General features: G+C 34.3%; 1 protein-coding gene and 1 pseudogene across 2 annotated transcripts; both read left to right on the top strand.

Annotated features, from left to right (window-relative positions):
• The first annotated feature begins 3004 nt into the window (after positions 1–3004).
• On the top strand, positions 3005–20440 carry LOC18611847 (phosphatidylinositol 4-kinase beta 1-like). 2 transcript variants are annotated; one of them, XM_018128493.2, is made up of 16 exons: positions 3005–5111; positions 7574–7765; positions 7877–7925; positions 9585–9717; positions 9848–10349; positions 11291–11371; positions 11450–11569; positions 14155–14224; positions 14670–14767; positions 14861–14965; positions 16138–16191; positions 18066–18209; positions 18323–18376; positions 18816–18890; positions 19337–19420; positions 19510–20440. In XM_018128493.2, exons 1-16 carry the CDS (start codon positions 3600–3602, stop codon positions 19609–19611), a joined length of 3375 nt encoding a protein of 1124 aa, XP_017983982.2. In that variant the 5' UTR covers positions 3005–3599; the 3' UTR covers positions 19612–20440. The 2 variants fall into 2 exon arrangements, with proteins under 2 accessions (XP_017983982.2, XP_017983977.2); XM_018128488.2 differs by having other exon boundaries at positions 9845–10349.
• Positions 20441–21345: 905 nt separating this feature from the next.
• Positions 21346–22405, top strand: LOC18611845 (NAC domain-containing protein 82 pseudogene; annotated as a pseudogene).
• Positions 22406–22778: the final 373 nt, after the last annotated feature.

Here is a 22778-nt window from a genome sequence, read left to right as displayed (position 1 = left end):
TAATATCATAAATCTTTTACACTTAAACATTTAGTTCATTAATAAGTATATTTATCATCCACACAAAGATTTATATTTTTTAATTTAGTCTCTATATTATATATTTTTGTTCAATTTACTTCCTATGATATGACATTTTTTTTAAAATTTATTTTCTTGATCTGCCACATCAACATTTATCACATCAACACGTTAATGCCATGTCATATTGTCAATGCAACATGGCACTACCATGTCATCATGTTAGTGCCACGTGGCACTACCACGTCAACAAATTTACCACATCAGCGTTGACATTTTCACATTTAACAGTAAAATTGGATGGTACTAGATGAAGAAACTAAATTGTTTCCATTTTTTAAAATGAGGGACTAAATTAACTAGATTTTAAGTGCAGAGACTAAATTGACGAAAATGCATAAGTACAAAAAATATTTGGGTACTTTGATTTCTTTCAATTTAGTCTCTAAATACCTCAATTTTGCTCAATTTAATCCATGTACTGTACATTTTTATTCAAGTTAGTTCTTTTGACGTGAAACAAAATTTTTTTTGAATTTTTTTCTCAATCTACCATGTCATTATATTAGTGCAACGTGGCATTGCCATGTCAACAAATTTGCCACGTCAATGCTAACATCATCGACAAAATTGGACGATGTTAGGGAAATGGACTAAATTGTTTCAATTTCTAAAATCAATGAACTAAATTAACCAGACTTTGATATTGGGACTAAATTGATGAAAATGCATGAGTATAAGGAATATTTGAATACTTTGATAATTTCTTTCAATTTAATCCCTAAACACTTCAATGTTGTTTAATTTAGTTCATTTACTATACATTTTTGTTTAATTTAATCTTTATAACATGGTACACATTTTTTTGATTTTTTTTTCTCGATTGGCCACCCTAGCACTGCCATGCGACACCACCACATTATCATGCCAATGCCATGTCAGCATTGCCACATCATCATTCAGTGTCACGCGACAATATCATATCATCTTGTTAGTGCCACATGGCACTACTATGTCAGCAACTTGCTACAACAACGTTGATATCATCACCTTTAATTTTAAAATTCAACGACGTTAGGAGAGGAACTAAATTGTTCTAATTCCTAAAATCAAGGGATTAAATTGACTAGATTTTGAGTAGAGTGACTAAATTGATGAAAATGCATGACTGTAGGGACTATTTGTATACTGTAACTATTTAATATTTCAAGTTTCAAACTTAAAAAAAATGAGGTCATCACAAAATTTTTTTTTATCTAGATGTGATTGATCATTTAATTGAATATCTAATTTTCAATGAAATCTTATATTTGACATAAATTTATTAAAAATTATAAGTTTGGATTTATGAAGCATAATTAGAATTTATTTGGCTTAACTTTTTTTTAGCTTAAAAGTTATTTTAAAGTTCTTATAAAAATAATAGTTTTTAAAATTAAATTAAAACTGTTTGGTAATAAATTATATAAGTTCTAATTTTGATTAAAATTACTATAAAAGATCTTCTTTTTTCTTAACCTTTGTAAGAACAAAAAAACTTAAATTTTACGATTTTATTGTTGGATCTTTATTTTCTTTTTTTGTTTTTAGTAGTCTTTATAGAGAGAAGTAGACGAAGGGGGGAGAGGAAAGAGAGATTGATTGAGAGAGATGAGTATTTCTTGAAAATTTGACGTATTTTTAACAAAAAAGAACAAAAAACTTCTCTCTAGAGTTTTTCTTTAAGTTTTTTTTTTTAAAATTTTGTTCTTTAAATATGTTTTTTTAAGAGCTTTTTAAATTTCCTTTGGTTTGGTTTTAAAAATAAATAGTTTGATTTTCATATTAACTTGATATTAATCCAAATCAACTTGTAACTTGCTTGATTGACCAAGTGTAAACTTTACGTTTTCAAGTAGTTTGTAGTAGGGGTGTGCAAACGGTTATTTCGGTTAGTTATGTTTTGGATATTTAATAATCGAACTAACCGAACTCATATTTAAAAATAATCGAAACCGAATCGAACTATACAAATAATCGAACTAACCGAAACCGAACTAATTCGGTTTGTTCGGATTCGGATTTCAAAAGCTGAACTTGACAAATTTTTTTGTATATATTTATTTATATTGTATTTTTTTAATAAATCAATATTACAAAAATATTAAAAATGATAATAAAAAATTATAATAAATAAGATAAATACTCATAAAATTAACAAAAAAACTAAAGAAGATAAGAGATTAGGTTTATGATTTATTTTTCATGTAAAATCTCAATAATACTCTTACTTAAGTTCAATTAGTTCGGTTAGAAATTATTCTAACCGAAATCGAACTGAATTAATTTTAAAAATCAAACTTTTTAAAAAATCGAATTGAAAAAACTGAACTCATTTCGATTTAATTTTATTGTTCGATTAGGTTTACATTTGCTCACCCATAGTTTGTAGTGCGAGCAAGGTAAATCCCTCCACAGCTCCTCGCGTGGGAGAGTCCACAGCCCCATTGAACTAGGAAGGCTTGCATATGGTGTTCTAAATTTTACCATGAAATTACACTATTTAAACTTCTTAGTATATGAATTGAATTGAATCAAATCTTTAAGGTTTTGAATCAACTTCATTTAGTGATTCTTTTAATTTAATAATTTTTTATTTTTTGATTTAATTTTTGTATTTTATAAAATAAAAATATAATTCAACTTGTTGGTTTATTGTATAATTTAAAATAAAATCGAATTAATTATATTATATTATTATATATATAATTATTATTTTTACTGTCTATATTAAATCATATTAAATGTGCTAAAAAAATTTTATTTTTGTTTTGATCACACGTTATTTCATTTCTTTGGAGGGAAAGGGAAATGAAATTCCATAAAATGCGCCGCCATTCTTCCCGTTCAAGTTAGCAAAGCCCTGGTCTTACAAAAATATGCAGTAATTATTATTATATATGCAGTGTTTTTTGAATTTTAAAAAACTAAACAATAAATAAAATAAAATACTAAAAATAAAAGAAATCTCCTCTCCATCGTCTTTCTCTCTCCAACAGCAAAGAAGACCACCCACCGCCATCATCGCCACCACTTCCGCCATTACCACGGCGTCGTTTCCTAAACGATCCACCGTCACCTTCTTTCCTCTCTCTATCTCACACGAAATTCAGATTCTGTTTTGCACTTTATAAGGCGAAAAATCCAAAATTCTCTCTTTCTCTAATCGAAAACATCACCATTTTCAAACTTTCTTTAATTTTCCCCGATCATTTCCCCCCCTTTTTCCGACAGCCAATCAGCTGAAAAAGACACTATCAATTCTGCTCTTCTGTCTTTTCCACCTCAGAATTAGGGTTCCGCTTCGACCACTGTGTGATTCTGATTAAGGGCTTCAACAGTGAGAGCATTTCCGGTTTTGGATTGGCGGAGCGATTCCGAATTCTCTCAGGTGAGAGGGAATTAAGGTATTCAAATGGAAGGGTTTAGAAAATTCTAGGGTTTTGTGTTAAATTTCAAAACTATCTACAAAATGATTTAGTTTCGATATTTCCAAACTAGAGAGCGAAATTAGGGTTTATGATGACAGATTGGTAACGATGGTGAGGCTTCTAGGACTGACTCGAGGAGAATCGGACTTGTTACCTCGCGAAATCACCACCTCGAGGACTCCTCTAGCGAGTGAGTCAGGTGAAAACGGGTGGCTCATCAGATTCTTCGACTCGGCGTTTTTCTGTGAGTGGATCGCCGTTAGCTATCTTTACAAGCATGATCATGCCGGGGTACGAGATTACCTATGTAACAGAATGTACACACTTCCGTTATCCGGAATCGAAAGCTATCTCTTCCAGATTTGTTACATGATGGTTCATAAGCCGAGCCCTTCATTGGATAAGTTTGTTATTGATATGTGCTCAAAATCGCTAAAAATGGCAATGAAGGTGCATTGGTTTTTGTTGGCTGAGTTAGAGGATTCGGATGATAATGAAGGGATTAGTAGGATTCAAGAAAAGTGTCAAATTGCTGCTACTTTGATGGGTGAGTGGACGCCCCTTGTGCGGCCACCCAATGCAGGTTCAAGTCCAGGGAGTAAAAACCAAGTTTTGAATCGAATTCTATCATCGAAACAGCGGTTTTTGTCATTGACATCTTCTCCTCCTACGCAGAGATCATTGTCCTTCTCGCCTTCTTTAGGGAACCATTTGCAGGAGGATGGTGGTAATCAATTGTTGTCTCCAGAGGAGAATAAGATTTTTAAAAAGTTTATACCTGGTCCGAAAGTTAGAGATGCCTTGTTGTTTAGGAAGTCAGCTGAGAAAGATGAAGAGGAGAATGAAAAGGATGGGTTTTTCAAGAGGCTGTTGAGGGACAACAGAGGGGGAGAGGATGAGGAGTTGACATCGAGTTCAGATGGGTTTTTTAAGAGGCTTTTAAGGGATAGTAAAGGAGAGGAGGAAGAAATGACTTCGAGTTCTGAAGGATTTTTTAAGAAGTTGTTTCGGGATAGTAAGAGTGATTCTGATGATAAATTGGTTTCTAAGCCAGCAGAAGATGATGAGAAAGAAGGGTTCTTTAAGAAGTTATTTAAAGATAAATTTGAGGACAAGAAAGATGTGAATGATAGAATTGATGATGAACATATGGTGAACTCTGAAGAGAAAGCTTCAAAATCAGCTGAAGATGATGAAAAAGAGGGGTTTTTCCGGAAATTTTTTAAGGATAAATTTGAAGACAAGAAAGATGGAAATGATAAAATTGATGATGGGAATGTCCACGGTGACTTTGAGGAAAAAATTTCAAAATCTGCTGAAGATGATGAAAAGGAGGGTTTCTTTCGGAAATTTTTTAAGGATAGATTTGAGGACAAGAAAGATGGGAATGATAAAAATGATGATGGTGAGGAAGAAGAATCTTCAGATTTCCCACTGTTCCGAAGACTATTTCGAGTGCATCCGGAAGAGAATAAAACTAGTACAGCAAATGAACGCAGCAATAGTGGCGGTTTGTTTGAGAGCAGTCCAGGGACTGAGAACTTCTTCCGCAAACTTTTTAGGGACCGTGATCGTTCAATTGAAGATTCAGAGTTGTTTAGTTCAAAGAAGCACAAAGAGGTTTGTGCACTTTTATTTTTGTTGAGATGTTACCTGTATGCTTTGAGGTCTGTCCTACACATTGAATCTGTTGCATCTGGTTCCAATTTATGCACTCATAATTTATTAGAACTGTTTGAAGTGAAAGATGATAACTTTTGTGGCACATTCTTTCTATCTGTCAAAACTCCTGAATTATACAACCTCTTGGACTGGTTTACATAATCCTATAATGTTGATGGTCTTTTTTGAACTTCTTTGTGTTTTGAATTTGATACTTAAGTTTTATTAGACATTGTAAAAGATAATATCAGATTACATTTTCCATTGTTGTGCGATTGAAAACATTTAGTATGGTAACCTTTTTGGTTCTACACTTTGCACACCAGTTGCCAACCTATCAGCAGGAAATTGTGGAGGAATTTCTGCTCATAATCATTATGAATCTGACCATATGCTTATATGTGGGAAGTGGTCTTCCTTTTGTATTGTCAGTCTTCCTAGGCTCATCAAAATGTTTTTCATTCATGATTCCTAGTGTCATAAGTCTTTATTCAACCTTGTCTAATGTTTTTGAAGGGCCTTTAATTCTTTCAGACTGACGAATTTGGAGATCCTTTAGGTTAATAATCACTACAAAGCATGCATGCTTAAGGAGTGTATTCTCTGGGTTCTAGATTTTTGTTAAGTAGAATGACCTGAACTGCTGTGTTGTTTGCCATGACAAAAAGAATAGGAAATTGATCCAATATTTGTTCTTAAAATGGTTCTTCCATGTTATTTAGCTTAAATGCCAACTTCCAATGGTATATCATTTAGTAATGTAATCCAATAATCTATAAAGCCTTTATTGATGAAGTGATGGTTGAACACTTTTTTTTTGAGATTGGAATCTGAGCACACAAAAGTTAACCACTGTTTTGCCTGTAAATGTTCTCCTCAACTCCTGCACTGAATGCTAAATCTGTCCATGCACTGAATTTCTTTTCATCGGTATTTGTAATGTTGAAAGATTATCAATTTGATGCTATCTTTGACATTTTTAACATTATAAGAGTGTGTTGTTTACTTGATGTGCCACGAATGGAAGGATAAAATTTGCTGGATGGTGAAATACCTGATTTGGACCAAAGATAGGATTATTAACTGGATGGCAATCAATCCGGTTTCTGTTTTCATCATCTTTCTTGGATTCTGGATTGTCTATACTTCTAGGATTTGATTTTCTGTATTTATATTTATCTATTTTTGTTCCTATAAAGTTATTATGTTGTATGCATCTTGTGTAATGGAGTTTTGCAGTTTCCCTTTTGCCATTGCTATTTTGTCATAAAAAATTATTTAGAAAAAGAACAGCTTCCACTGCCTTAGTAACTCTGTTGTAACTGTAATAGTACTAGACTACTTGATTGATCTGGGAAATATTCCTCTTCTGCTTGTCCTTCAGTCTATCTAGTTGTGGAGTTTCATAGCCTTTCCCCTTTTGCCTGACATTTGATCAAAAGGGAGTGGGAAGCTTTTATTGACCATAGGGGTGTAGATTGCTTCCGAAATAACTTCTTGCTTTTCTTACTTTGATTAAGGTTAGTTTAGTATGGTTTAGATATGGGGCAGAGTGCATGCAAGTTAATATTTTATTTTGTAGTAACCATGAATATTATATGTGAAGTTGTGAACACACTCCTCTCTCATAGATTGGCTTGGATATGAAAGTTTTTGATTCCTCTTTGTTTTCCTCCACTTTCTTGTTATATTGCTTGTTTATTGGTATGTGTGCAGTGTGTGCTCACATCGGTTTTTAGAGTCTCTACTTTTTAAAGTCTGGATGTCTTGTTCTTTGATCAACACCATTTACTATGTTATCATCAGAAAAAGGTTGTGGAAGCCTCTTATTTAGGAATGACATGGACCTTCAGATGGATCAGGTTGTTTTGCATTTTTTCAGTGGGATTGTTGAAAACTTGAAATCTGTGTGGTTTGATTTTGGATTACTTTGGCTAGGCTGAACCTAGTTTTGGGCCTACCTACATATTGTAGTACTTGAATGTGATGAAATACATTCACATAGTTAAGAAGATAAAGGATTGTCTCTAGTAGTAAATGATAGCTAAATAACATTGAAGAAGAGCGTAAAAGTTGTGGAACCCTAAGATGCCCAAAAGGAGCATAAAAATAAGAGGTAGTATTCTAGTTTGTGGTTTTATCTATTTATTTTTCCACAGATGCAAGTAAATTAATTTCTGTACTCATAAAGTGCAAGTTTTGTTTGAATGTCCTGAATGAAATGGTATAATTAAAAAATGGAAAATATCATAAAGGATAGCTGATAGGCTTTTGATATTGAGCATATTTCCTTCATTCAAGAATACTGCTGGTGGTTTATTTCTTTTGATTGCACTGCTCTTTAATCTTTCATTAGTGTTGTTTACTTGACATGTTCCCCCAGGCATTGATGTTAATTTTTTGTGACCTTTATTTGGCAGAAGCATCCTGGTTCGCCTAAGCAACAGAATGATAAGTCAAATGCCAAACCTCCACTTCCAAATAATTCTATATCACAATTTCGAAAAGGGGCTTATCATGATTCATTGGATTTTGTACTGTCATTATGTGAGACATCATATGGCTTGGTGGATGTTTTTCCGATCGAAGATCGCAAAACTGCTCTTCGTGAGGTGGTTTGCACATTTCTAATGTTTTGTCAATGCTTGAATTAAATGTTATGAAATATTCTGCTAGAATGCTATCTAACATGTTACTTGTTCTTTTCATTTTTGTATCTCTAGTCACTTGCAGAGATTAATTTGCATGTAGCTGCGGCCCAAAACAATGGAGGTACATGCTTATTAATGAAAAATTTGATCAAAGAAATGCCAATTGAGAGGCACCATTTATTGCATTTAATAAGTTTACTTATGATTTCCCAAAGTGGTTGGAACTCTGAAACTGTGACTAGGATTATAGGACTATCTTGGTTGTTTTTCCACCTCTGTGCTATGTTTACAAGTGTTTTGATTTAAAGTGGTGAGATTTTAAATATTTTTATAGTAGTTTGTATATGGTATATTCATCTGTGAGAATATCTATATGGTCTTTTGAAAAGGGGTAATCTTTTATTGGTTTCTGTTGACATTGCTTCTGTTGCATAGTCTGTCCATTAAAGAGGAAGTCTCTGTAACATATTTGATACATTGTCATTGGTTTTTTTCTGAGTTGGAGTGCTTTTTGTTTTTGCTGAAGTTGAAATTTAGTGGTAGGGGCTTGCCATCAAATTTCTATAAGCATTTCTTCACAATCTTCTGTCAAGTGAATGCATCATTTAATTGATGTGTGAAGCATTTCCATTCAATTGGAAGCAATTTATTTTTCTATTCTGAAATATTTTCTCAGTTTAGTTTCACTCTTTGTTGTACTGATCTGAATACAGCTATTTCCTTCATTAAAATAAGAAAAGGCTGCAAAGGACCAAAAAATGTGGGTTTCTGCTTGTATTGATATTGGTTGTGGACAGGGATGTCAAAAATTAGAGATGCAACTTGGGTTGGGTAAACCTGAGAACTGACCCGACACGGCTACTTTGGATCAGCTTCTTTTATACTCGGGTCAAACTTGGTTCATCGGTATTGTGGGTTGGGTCGGGTCAGGTTGTTTCTTGGGTCAACCTGAATTAACCTGACCTGACCTGGGTTTTTTTTTTCATTTTTATGTTAATTAAGAAAGAAAGTTAAATTTACTTTTTTAGAAAGAAAGTTAAATTTACTTTTTTATCTTCTCTAAATTTTATTTTAATATATTTTAGGATTTTCATCACCTAATAGCATTAACTTAATTTTTTAATTGAAAAAGACCATGAACGCTCATTTGTGATGATAAATTTTCTATACAAATTTCTTTGAAGAAACTTTTTATTTTCCACTTTTCAATATTCAATACAGTGAAAACTGTTGCAATACTTGGATTTAATCAAATGTACAACATATAAATAATTAATCTGAGTTTGGAAATAAATAGAAGATTTTATTCAATTTATTTTTTTGTTACTTTAAGACTTAAAGAGGGAAGAACTGCGCTTACCCAAGCCTTGTTAACATGGGGTGGGTTGGTCAGGTCGGGTCAGAAAAAGGCAGCATATTGCCTTAGGTTGGACCCACTCCCATCCCCATTCAAGGATCCTGACCCAAGTTGCAACCTTATGTAAAATAGCAAGGTCAAGTGAGTTCTGTCATTGGTCAGTAATTTGGTGCTGCAAAGTTAATATTAAGCTTGCATGTCTTAATGAAATTTGGCTTGTAATATGTATTTGTCTTATTTTTTTGGGATATTATTCTATTGAAACTTTTGTGGTTGTATATATGCTTATGATGAATTTTCCACATTAGTAATTGTCAGTTAGCCTGCACTTCTATTGCAACTTTGATATATTGGGTGAACTGGACTGTTGCTTGAAATATATTACTCCATGCCCTTATCTGAGTATTTCCGGTAATTTTTTAGGAGTTTGCTTTCCGATGGGAAAGGGGATGTATCGTGTGGTTCATATTCCTGAAGATGAAGCTGTTCTTTTGAATTCTAGGGAAAAAGCACCATATCTTATCTGTGTTGAGGTTTTGAAATGTGAATTGCCAAGGTAAACTTTGAGTCCATTGTCCATACAACTCAGATGCAGTCTCAAATTTCAATTTCTCTTATAAATTGTACATAACTCAAAGATATTTAGTGTGGTTTCTTATTCCTTTTCTTGAAACTTATTTTAGCAGTACAAAGGACGCATCTAATGCTCAGAAGCTTTCTAGAGGAGGAATCCCTCTAGCAAATGGTGATGCCTTATTGCCAAAGCCGCCTCCATGGGCTTATCCTTTGTGGACTGCTCAGGAGGTGTATCGTAATAGTAGTGATAGAATGTCAAGTTCCACTGCGCAAGCTATTGACCAGGCAATGACTCATAAGTCTGAGGCAAAAGTGAAATTTGTCAATGTGAGTTTTTCTGTAGAAAAGCAATCAGTCAGCCAGTCAGAGAGTGTTGAAGCACCTGATTTACAGTCTGGCAAGCATCGTGGCAATTTGGGTGCTGTTTCAGTTCAGGGTGGACAAGATATAACTCACAAATTAAGAGCTGCTTATGCTAGTGATTTGGAGTGGGTAAGGGTGGTGCTGACAGCTGATCCTGGGCTCCGAATGGAAGACATTGAGGGTCAAGGACTACCACGTCGGAAGGAGCACCGTCGTGTTCCAAGTACAGTTGCCATAGAGGAAGTAAAGGTGGGCATCTGATTGTACATTTGAAGTATATTGATGACTACAATGGTTCAGTATTAAGCCTATAGATTTATATGCACGTGTGGAAGTAAATTGGGTGTCTGATATTGTATTTGACATTGTTTTCAACAATGCTTAAGGTTTTAACTGCATAAATTCATGTGTGTGTGACTAAAATCTTCTTAAGGCCTTGTCAATGCACATACCTAGATACATAAACTTGATAACGTTTTCCCATGTCTCATGTGCTGTTTTAGTTTTGCTAGATTATATATCTTCTCGTTTGCAGATTCGTAGTTCAGTCCTTGACGTATTAGAAGTGAGTAAAATTTTAACTACAGGCTAATTTGTGGCTATGTTTTAGTTTGTTTGACCTCATGCTCAATTACTCATCAATCTGAAGGCCCATGTGATGTTGCATTTTACTTCAACATGGAAGCATGATCATTTCATCAGTGACAAGCTATTTTTCATGGAACACTTGATTTCACAATTAAACTATTTTAGTCCTAGATATTAGTTAAGAGCATCTATGAAGCAAAGAATAGGTGTAAGATATAGATCTATAATAAAGGAACTTTTGTGAAATATATTAGACTGTTTTTGGCATATGCTGGTAGATGGGTAGTGTGTTCATTCCCATGTGTTGATTTGAAGTTAAATATTGGGTATATGATTGCTCTATCCTGTAACAATTTAATCAACTAGGGGCATCTCTTCTTATCATGCATCATGGTAGTTGTCTAAGCAGTTGAAAATATCAATAGATGTGTATTTTCTTTAAGCACATTTTAAGTTATACTTGGAAGTATCAATTTTATAGGGGAAGAAATGTTTTTTCATTCAGTCATTTGGCTTCTATATCTTTGAAATGGGTTTACTTTATTTATGTGAATTTTGTTCCATTTTGGATGCTATTATTGAAACATGAAATTGTTGTGCAGGCAGCTGCTGCGAAGGGAGAAGCTCCTCCTGGACTCCCTTTGAAGGGGGCTGGTCAGGATTCATCAGATGCACAACCAAGGGTGAATATTGGTGAAACTGAAAATCATTTTATTTTTCTGTGCGTCTATTTTGTCTGAAACTTTGTAAATTTCCAATAGGCTAATGGGGGTATGCCTAAAGCTGGTGATGCGTTATCTGGTGAACTTTGGAAGGTGAAGAAGGAGAGAATACGGAAAGCTTCAGTATATGGGAAATTACCTGGTTGGGACTTGCGCTCTGTAAGTTCTGCTTGTGAGCAATTGCTCTGTTTGTTTATTTATTCATTTCCAACTTGAGCTATGTGATTGCATGCACATAATTAGAAATGAGGGCATCATAGATTCTCTGCTGCAAAGAGGCTAGTCTTTATTACATTTTGCAATTATGTTGAATACAGTCACATGTTATTTTTTTAATGATCTTCCACTATTAATGTCAGCTAGTCGTAGCTAACCACTATATGATGGCATTTTCTTTGGAGATCTCTTTGTTAGGGTACTTTTCTTATGGAATTTTTTATAGTGAGTGTCTTAGACTTCCTTCCCCCCCAAGTCTGCGGATATATTAGATTGCATCGATGTTGGGTATGTTTACCTTTGGAATATGTTGTAATATATCTTGTAAAGCAATGTCAATTTTCCTAGTGACTTGATGAGGTGAGAACTTTGCCAAGGTTAAAGATTGCTTTTGTAGAGCTCACCTTTTTTGCTTTTTGAAGGATTTGTCAAATGTGATACTTGTCGTCTATAGTAAATGACCTCTTTCATAAAATAATTTCTCTTTGGAGATGTCTAAAAAATTGTCCACAATGAAAGAATAAGACCAATCATTATCTTCCTACGAAACCCTGTATTGTATGATTTAGCTATTGTGACTAAAAAATCAAATAATTTACTCCATTTACAAAAGTATTGAAGTTGAATATCACGTACACAATATTTAGTATATTAAAAGAGGAAAATTATCATAGGACGTATGGACTAGAGAGTAGTTACCATGAGATCTTGGATTTTTTTTTTCCGGCAACAGCATTCAGCAAATGATTGATTCCATCAAAATGGCAGAGCTAAGTGGTAAACTCTTTTTATTGCTTCGACATGGATTTGATTGACTTAGAGTTGTGACTAATTACAACCATGAAATTTTGATGGCTTAACATGAGAACTGGTTTCAAACCTGATATGATAAAGGTCTCAAAAGTAATGAATTTAAAATTTGGCATTGTTAAAGGTACTTAATTACTTTTGGATTTATATGGTTCTTATCTCATATTGTTTCATTTTTTTTTAAAATTGTATAATTTTGTCTCTTAGGCTCCATTTGTTTCACGGAAATGAACTTTCTGAAAGAAAGAAAATTTTCAAAAAGAATATTTTCCAAAAAAGAAACCAATTTCTGTTGTTTGTTAAACTCATGAACAAATATTTCTGATGTTTGGATTTCATGGAAAATTTTCAATGCCACCATCTACTTCAACTATCACAAACCAAACCCATTGACGAACAGTGAACCTCTAACCTACAAAATATCCACAAATCTGACAAATCTGAATCAAGTATCAAAATTAATTAAGAAGAATTAAAAAAAATAATGATGCTGTTGAAAATTGAGATGATGTGCTGAGATGGGTTTGGGTTTGTGAAGTTTGAGAAGGACAGAGGGATAGAAATCTGAGATAATATTTGGTTTTGTTAAGTCGGAGAAGGACAAACTACAAAGAGAGAAGAGAAAGAGGGAGAGAAGAACATGGAAAATATCTGGGTTTGGGGTTGAAAGAGAAAGGAGGAAGGGGTTGTTGGGAGCGGCAATCAAAAGGGGAGAGAAAAGGAGAATGAAACTGTTCATGTGTGAAGTGGAGAGGAAGAGGTTATGATCACTGGTGATGAAGGGTAGAGTAAGGGAGAAAGATGCTGACAATGAAAGGGAGAAAAGGCTGATTACTGATGATGGAAGTGGAAAAATATGGAGAGTTGTGGAAGTGAGAAGGGAGATTGAAGGAGGGAAAGGTTCTGATTGCTTCGGCAGTGGTTGATGGTGGTGGGTAATGGGTTGGCTATGAGGGGCTGTGAAGGGTAAAGAGGCAAGTTGGCTGTGTCGTGGGAGAATGGGGAAATTGTCTTCCTTATCTCAAAAAAGGAAGACAATTTCCAGAATAGTGTGTTCTTTTTGCGTTGAGAAGAAGCCATTTTCCAGTTGACCATGCTTCTTTAACGACCAAACATCTAGAAAATATGTAAAACAATTTCTTGAAGCCATTCTCCTTGAAACAATGGACCTTTAGTTCCATTTTTTTTTCATTTCATTGCTGCCATGAAACTGCACCATGTCACCTGTAGAGCCTTAGATGTGGACATTTAGTATTAGGAAACTGGGAATATGTCAACTGTTAGTGTCTTTAGTGCTGTTGGTGCTATTATAAAATGGATCTTGTAAAGATGCTTTTCAATTGCATGACATAATATCTTGATCCTATATAAGATTCTAGTCCTGGAGCATTGAATCTGGTATATTATTATTCAATGAAATATGTATGTAAGAAAATTTACAACTAATTGGTGTTGGATCAGTGGTTAATGTTTACAACTAATTCTTGTATTTATGACATTGGATGCGAACCTTTTGCTGTTATTTGGCTACATATAATTGACATTAATTTGATGGCTTAAGGTATTTGATGTTACTATTTTGGTGTAATGCTGACTTTTTTTGTTAATTTTATTTAATACCTAACTAGACTTTTTATTCTTCATATTATTGGCTATATTAAATAGTTAGTTTGGTGTAAGTGAAATTGCCTTTTTTTTTTTTTTTTTGTATCATGAAGGTTATTGTAAAGAGTGGTGATGATTGTAGGCAAGAGCATCTTGCCGTGCAGCTTGTCTCTCACTTTTATGGTATGTTTCTTTATTACAATTTCATATGGTTCTTTTCTTCAGATCATCTAGCTCATTTGCTTCCTGTCCCTTATTTCTCTCCAAGTCGGTATAAAAAAATCAGTATTTGGAGTCTCATTTTCTGTCTACCTCATTTGATATATCATAATGCTAAAGCAGTATATTGCTTTTTTCTCTTTCCTTTTTTTTTTCCCAATGCAAAGTGAAATATATAATTTTGCGTGCAAGAAGATGATTAGAATGCATAATGTTAAGTAGACTGGAAAAATTATATAAATATGTGTGTGGATCTATATTGCATGGTTGAACCCTATATTATCAAGTTGGCCCTAAAAAAGAAAAACAATCCCTTATTATTACGCATCAGTGCTGAAGTTCTCAGAAATTTTTATGGTTTAATTATTGTAGTCGGTTGAAGTGTGTGTATAATGGTTTTCAATCCCAGATATATTCCAAGAAGCCGGTCTTCCACTTTGGTTGCGCCCTAATGAAGTTTTAGTTACATCTTCTTACACAGCTCTTATTGAAACAATTACAGATACGGTAATGTAAACTTTTGCTCTTCTACTGACTGGATTGCAGTGATGATGGGAAACTTTTGCTGTCTTAATGGTAATAGCTTTACTGTTTTTGCAGGCTTCTCTTCATTCCATCAAAAGTAGATATCCCAATATATCAAGCTTACGTGAATTCTTTGCAGCTAAGTATAAGGAAAATTCTCCAAGTTTTAAGCTGGCCCAGGTAATCTAGTTGCAAAGAGGCAGGTGTCTCCAGTTATTGTTTTTTGTTTGGCAAATGTTTTCATTATCATGTTTCAAATAATTGTTACTTTTAAACGGCTTAGTATTAAATTTTGTGGCATTGTAATTGAGCTGCTTAGGAGTGTGGTTGGACCATTAGGAGTCAGAATTTGCCTCTCTCTTTTTCTCCTGGGAAAGAGTTGCTATTTTTCTATAAAGCTGCAGATGCTGTGATTGTCATGCTCTAGTAATTTAAAGAAATCTTGTTAAATAAGAGGAGACAGACTAGTTCCTTTCCGCTTCTCTACAATTGTAGTCTATAGAAATTTTGGGTTGTTATCAGGGGAAAATTTTCCCTGAATATTTAAGCTGCACTTATTTTAGGTGACTTACAATTTTATATTATTTTAAAATCATTTTCTTGAGTGAGCTTTAGCTTACTTCCATCATGAGCCAATCATCCTATACTAACCTCTTCCCTGTGGTTACTGAAAAATGTGGCCACCATACCATGTAGTATATGTTGACTGCCTAAGGTGTTGTGTTGGGTTGATTTGTGAGATTTATTTGGATATTTGCAAGAAGTAGGTGGATGCACTCTTGGTTCATCTTTCTTTAGTCAAAATTTGTGATTTTGTGATCATTCTTGGTTACATTCATGAGGGCTAAATCCAAGCCTCATGTGATGATGGGATATAGGGGCAAGATACTTTAGTGGCAGTGTTCTGTTGGATGGTAAGGAATTGATCCTGTTTGGAAAGCTATATTGTGTACATTTGTTTTAGTAAAGATGAACATTTGCAGTGGTTTGCTGATTTGATTGAATTTACCAAGTTATGTGAAGGGCTTACTCTTAATATGCCTTATTATCTTTTGTGCATATGTCTCCTATGTGACAGTCTAGAGTTAATGAATCTTGGGTTTTGTTTTTGGTTTTTGGTTTTTTTCTTTTTTGAAAAGCTCGTTTTTGTTATTTTCTGGATGCATTAGAACTCATTTATAGTTCTGGCTAATTATTGGCCGTCGTATATTATTTTCTAATGCAATTTGATATAGCATTTCCATGCTGATTTAATCAGTCAAATAGTGATTTTATTTTGTCTATAGAAAATGCTTAGATTTTTGATTTGTTGAATAATTCTATTGCTTAATTTAAAATGTATTTTATTGCAGAGAAATTTTGTTGAAAGTATGGCTGGGTATTCCCTAGTGTGCTATCTTCTGCAGGTATATATGGATTTCTTCTCCGTTCTATTTTGTCACTTAATTCACAAATGGAATGAGGATAATTTAATGGGACTTGTTAAGAGGTTAAGCGATGAATAGAATAGATCAGATGGCAGATGCCACTTTCTAAATGCCTTAATATACTATTTAAATTCAACTGTAAACCTATTAATACTAGAAAGTTCACTGCTGGTAGCTGTCTGCTGCTATGTCTACATTGCGCTGGCTTAAAGGATTTACTGTTTGGTGTAATTCAACATGAAACACCTTTTCTGTTTTGCTATTTGCTTCGTTTTACCTCACTCTGTTTCAAGTGATGCTGATTGACTTCTTCGCAACTAAGAAGTTATTCAACTTCCACTTTGTCAGCTCATTGTCTATGCTAATAAGCGATATCTTATATGTGCTCTGCATGCATTGATCTGCCTTTTCTAAAACTATTATCTATTGAATGCACTTGCTACAAATTGTTGTATTAGCATTCTGTTAGCTATTTGCTTTCTTTGTAAATGCACTATTGCTATTTGCTTTCTTTTTCCTCATTCTGTTTCAAGTGATGCTCATTAACTCCAATGCAACCAAGAAATTAACCTACTTCTACTTTGTCAGCCAATTGTCTATGCTAATTACTGAAATCTTAATTTGTGCTCTGCATGCATGGATCTGTGCTTTTCTAAAACTATTATCAATTGGATGCGCTTGCTAAAAGAAACTCTGTATTTGTGTATTATGAGTGGCAGTGAAGTAATTATTCTTCATGGAGCCTGTTTTTAGGATAGTGGATTTGACATTGTTTTCACTGTTATATTGCTAGTATTTAATTATAAATAAAACAAATTAAAGGGTTGGAAGTAATTATTTGGCTTTGGACACCAAATTGGGTGGTTAAGCCAGGATCCTTATAGGTCTTTTCCTTAATCCATTTGTACTTGTTCATTTAAGTCTATTTGGCAGTTTCTAGCAACCCTTTTGAATCATCCACACATGTAGCCAGGCTAAGCTGTTTACTTTTGTTAGGTAGTTGTGAGGGTACAAAAATTTTCGTGTTATGCTGCCTACGAAGAATTACTTTTTGTCTCTCTCCCCTCTTAAAATGAAATGAAAATAAATAAAGAAATCAAAATAAAATGAATTTACCTTGGGTCTCCAGAGTAGATAGCGACATCATTAGTCTAACTTTGCTTGCATAAAAACTGCACTTGATAGGGGTGTGCAAACGGTTAGTTCGGTTTTAGATATCCAATAACCAAACTAACCGAACTCCTTTTCAAAAATAATCGAAACCGAACCGAACTGTATAACTAAACGAATTAACCGAAATCGAACTAATTCAGTTATTTCGGTTCGGTTTTCTAAAACCGAACTTAACAAATTTTTTATTTTTTTTTGTTTGTATATATTTATTTATGCTGTATTTTTTAAATAAATCAATATTACAAAAATACTAAAAATGACCCTAAAAATTATAATAAATAAAAGGAATACTCATATAATTTATATGATATAAACAACAATAAATAATTTACGTTTAGGATTTTTTTCATGTAAATTCTCCATAATACCCTTATTTAGGTTCGGTTAGAAATGTTCCTAACTGAAACCGAACCGTAATAATTTTACTAACCGAATTAACCGAACTAACCGAATCGAAAAAGCCGAACTCATTTCGGTTCGGTTCGATTTATATTTGCTCACCCTTACTTGATAGTGCCATCTGATTGCTGAAGTGGTATTATTTTTATATTGAAAGCTTATTATAGCATTGATTCTTGGTGGAAAAAGTGTTGGGTTTGATTCCCACCAATCATATGCAAATTGATGAGCTAGTATGTTGTATAGTCCACTTTTTAATTTGCCAATTTATCCAAGTATAGGTGAAGGATAGGCACAATGGAAATCTCTTACTGGATGAAGACGGTCACATCATACATATAGATTTTGGCTTCATGCTCTCCAATTCACCGGGTGGTGTAAATTTTGAGAGTGCACCATTCAAATTAACCCGTGAACTTCTTGAGGCAAGTCTGCTGAACATGAATTCCATCTTATAGTTTAATTTTTGTTGGTCCTGATATTATTCTATCAGTTACTTTTGGATTTGCTTTTAATCCTAAAGTGTTCGGTGTGCTAGGTCATGGATTCTGATGCTGAGGGAGTTCCAAGTGAATTTTTTGATTACTTTAAGGTACTGATGACTCTTTCTTCCTCTGTGTAAGGCCTGTGTGATTTGTTGACTTTCTTGTATAGGTTTATGACTAGCCTTGTGCACACTGACACTTATAAGCCTATAACAATAAATGATTTAAAAAGGAGCCCCTCTTCGGGAAAGGAGGGGCAGTTGGAGGGAAGACAGACAAGAGCAAGCCAAATTAGCAGAAGTTATTTGAAGTTGCTTGCTCATTAAAGAGAAATATTATGAAAACTTGAAGAGGATGATAAAGACATAATTTGAATATACACTAAAGGACTAATATGGCCAATCTTGATGTACTTCTCTATAATTTTGTTTGTTATTTTGTAATTTTGAATCTAAGTTGGTCTGTACTAACTGAAACTCCACGTTGAATATTAGTATAGATTCTTCTCCTGCTAAACTGGTGTTGATCTTTTCCCTTCTTATTCAGGTATTATGCATCCAAGGCTTCCTAACCTGCCGTAAGCATGCAGAGCGCATAATTCTTCTTGTTGAAATGCTGCAGGTAACGTGATTATAGTTTATTGGTGGTCGTTGTATACAGCAGTTATTACACTTTTTAACATGATGAGGCCTTCTAATGGTCTGGTAGTTTTCATACTGGTCTTTGAATGTGTTCCAGAGTGGCCCCTGGTTAACTTTGGTTCTGCTTGTCACTAATGTTTGCATAATTAACTAATTATAAATGACAATTATAGAATATGATGGGTGTCTTTGTTGTACGGCTAGTCTGCTATTGTCACTGAGGCTGTAGTTCACTTGCAATGCATTGTACCTGGTGTATCATGCTGACCAAACTTTCTCTGTGTACATTTGCTTGCTTACAACATGTATATATAAGGAAAACAAAAAGTTGAGGTGCCTAGAAGATATATTAGGTAATTTGTGATTTTGTAGAAAGAAGAATAATGGTTCTTTATTTACTCGATGTGTTTTTATTGTTTGTATTAGGACTCTGGTTTCCCATGCTTCAAAGGTGGTCCACGAACAATACAAAACTTAAGAAAACGATTCCATTTAAGTTTAACCGAAGAGGTTTGTTTTCTTAAGCTTTTTGTTCTGTTTAATACTGCACTGCATTTTATCGTTATGGTGGTCGGTAAATATGTGTTGGTTTTTTGCAGCAATGTGTGTCATTGGTGCTTTCCCTGATCAGTAGCAGTTTGGATGCCTGGCGGACGAGGCAGTACGATTATTATCAGAGGGTTTTGAATGGAATATTGTGATTCAGATTTGGTGTGTTGTCACATTGTTGTTTTGGTAAATCCAGACTGGTGAAGATTTTCACAGGAAAAGATACCGTTGTATGGTTTAAGTATATTTGGTTCACTATGCAATGGCTTCAGAGGTTTTTACAAGAGATTTTTTTGAGGGGGGGGGTGAAGGATGATTCATACCTGCTTGTGGCCTGTCTTTCCTTGGTTTGAGGAATTTGTAATTGTATCGGCATAGAAAACAGTAGGAAGACTAGGGGCAAAATCTACTGTAACAGAGTTGTCTTCAATTTTTAATCTCAGGTCCTCCAGTCATGAACTCTGCTGGCTGTTGGTGATGAAGTTACCACGAGTTGGTATAGAATAGTTCTACCCATCTTGGACATTGCACACTGTACAGAGTGATTTCAACATGGACAATACATGAGACATGAGATGGCTCTCAAATAGGTCTTTGCAGGTTGAAATTGCAGTTACTGCAAATCTTACACGGGTTTGCCATCGAAAGCAGCCAAGCATTTATGATGTTGTACATGCAACATTTCCAATTAAAGACTATATTTTTACGATCAGAGGATGGTTAGGTCGCGAGATGGTCCAAAATGCTTTCTGGTTCCATCTGTTTCGCGGCTTCTCCTCCCTGGGTTTGTTTCTCCCTTACATAGTTTCTAAGTAAAGGATGTTTGATTGTATCATATCATTATTGGTTACATTTTCTTTAGGAAGAAATTTGTTCATTTGAAACTGGTTAAGAAGAGTGCTGTTGGCATTGATATTTTATTCGAGTTATTGATTTCTTCCATTGAATGAAATTTTGGTTATGTTGTTCTTTGTTCTTAAATTTTAACTTTCGGATTTTTAAATTGAGTTAATTTGCCGAAAATTTCAAATAATCCTCTCAAGATAAAGTTAAACTTGATTATTAGGCATTTTTTTTATTTATATTTATATGTGCATTTTCAAATAATTGTTGGTTAGAAATATTTCAAAAATTAGAAGTTGCTTATTGAATGAGCTGAAGATTAATTTTGAGTAAAACTCGTTTAGGAAAAGAAGATTAATTTTGTAAGTTGTGAATGTGAAGATTAGTTGGATAGATTCATTCAAAACAAAATTGTGAAATGAGATTAATAAGTAATTTGATATTTTAATATTTAAGTATTTTAAATGTTAAAATCCAAAAAAGAAAATATAATAAATGTACTATAAAAAAAAGGAATTTAAAGCAATAAAACAAATTAATCACGACAGAAAGAGTAAAGAGTAAATGTTATAATCCTATAAACATGAATTAGTTGGGAAATAATAAGGTAAACAGTTAAGCGGTTTAAGAAGTAATTAAAAAGAACGGGAATATGGCAAGTGCCTAACATAAAATAAGGCTTAAAAGTTAAAATTCAAAAATAAAAAAGAAAAATATGGCGCAACGGCTAGTTCCATAACGCGGTTACTAGTTGGCGCGTGTTTATAAGCCAGGCGATCCTCTGCTTTTCGTTCTCTCCAATCTTCAGCTCACTCTTTCAATTTCTTTTTCCGTTTTCTCTCGGTTTCGCTACTCCATCGGCTCAATTGGCTTACTTTTTCACGAAGGCTTTCGCTTTGTTTTTCCTTCTCTATCTGTTTCTGCTTTGCAGTTTCTTGATTGTAGGTTTTTGATTTTCATTCTCGTTTGTTTTGTCTGATTCTTAGGGTTTCTTAATTTTGATTTCAGGGTTTTATTTATTTTTATCTCTGTTTCAGTTCTCAATGGAAAAAAATTCACTGGCTCCTGGATTTCGGTTTCATCCCACTGACGTTGAGCTTCTTAAATACTATCTGAGGAGGAAAGTTTTGGGGAAGAAGTTTCGTTTTGAAGCCATCGCTGAGCTTGACCTATATAAGTACGCTCCTTGGGATCTGCCAGACAAGTCACTTCTAAGGACTGGGGATCTCAAGTGGTACTTTTTCTGTCCAACGGAGAAGAAATATGGAAAAGGGAGTAGGTTCAATCGTGCCACTGCCTATGGGTACTGGAAGACAACTGGGAAGGACAGACCTGTTCGTCACAATGACAAAGATGTGGGGAGTATTAAAACTTTGGTTTTCCACAGAGGGAAAGCCCCACAAGGAGAGAGAACAGATTGGGTTATGCACGAATACAGACTGGAAGATAAGGATCTACTTGACAAGGGAGTCGTCCAGGATGCTTACGTTCTTTGTGTTATTTTCTGTAAGGATGGTCCTGGCCATAGAAACGGTGCCCAATATGGAGCACCATTTAGAGAGGAGGACTGGACTGATGATGATGAAGTTGTTGAGGACGTCTCTTCCACTGACTTGCCTGCACCAGCCTTCACTAGTGCTACTAGCCCCTGTGTTACTCAGAGCCAATGCCTTGGATCATCAGCTGAATCAAGTCGTTTTGCAGATTCTCCTTCAGTGGTTCTTGATGCAAACAAGCCCATTACACCCATGGAGGCTTCCCAAGTTTTAGTTGAAGATATTATTTCAGCACTGCACTCTTCTTATAAGGAATACAGCTTGCTCAGTTATGGCCAAATTGAATATGGTTCTCCAATAACAGATGCAAATGCTAATCTTGAGTTCTTGAAGGCTGCTGATGTTTCAGTTGATGATGAAATTTCTTCATTGTTGGCGACATTCACAAAAGACGATGCTCTAACCAATGTGCTTTATCCATTTGATTGAATGATATGGCCTGACCGCTTCTATTGAGCGTTAGTATTTAGGAAATTTTGTAAGCAGATAGGGATTACTACAGTAAGAGCGATTTTTTGTTCTGTTACTGATTATTTTTGCTGCTGTTGGTCGGATGTTTTTCGATCCAAATGTAAAGTGTACAGCAGCTGTCTTATTATTCTTTCTAATAAAATTTTCCATTGGTTCACTAAAGATAACTGTAGGCACTGGCTTGAGAAAAAAGTTACTTGTTGCTTCCGTTTGGTTTTCATGTTTATTCTGCAGACTCTGTTTATTCTGAAAGTGAACACTAGCCCTTGGTTTAGATGGAGTAATTTGTCACCATGAATTTGGTTTCAGTTTGGATTAGTGTTGTGGAGACAACTAGTTCAATTTTTCAGTCAAGTGAGAAAAGAAACGGTTCTGGGTTTGGTATAAGTTTGTGGACAAAGGTTGCTCAAGTGAAGCTCAGTGATGTGAGAAAGGAAGAGTTGTGTTCT

The sequence above is a fragment of the Theobroma cacao genome, chromosome 1 (genome assembly GCF_053813885.1).
Source record: "Theobroma cacao isolate CCN51 chromosome 1, ASM5381388v1, whole genome shotgun sequence".
In the NCBI taxonomy this organism is placed as follows: domain Eukaryota; kingdom Viridiplantae; phylum Streptophyta; class Magnoliopsida; order Malvales; family Malvaceae; genus Theobroma; species Theobroma cacao.
The sequence above is the reverse complement of the archived record's forward strand: the minus strand, read 5'-3'. Positions and strand labels throughout refer to the sequence as shown.

Coding starts and splice junctions, on each gene's coding strand:
- LOC18611847 (XM_018128488.2), top strand. CDS start 3,600: ATGGTGAGGCTTCTAGGACTGACTCGAGGAGAATCGGACTTGTTACCT. Junction 11,570..14,154: donor CTGGTTGGGACTTGCGCTCT/GTAAGTTCTGCT, acceptor TGTATCATGAAG/GTTATTGTAAAGAGTGGTGA. Junction 14,966..16,137: donor CAAGTTTTAAGCTGGCCCAG/GTAATCTAGTTG, acceptor ATTTTATTGCAG/AGAAATTTTGTTGAAAGTAT.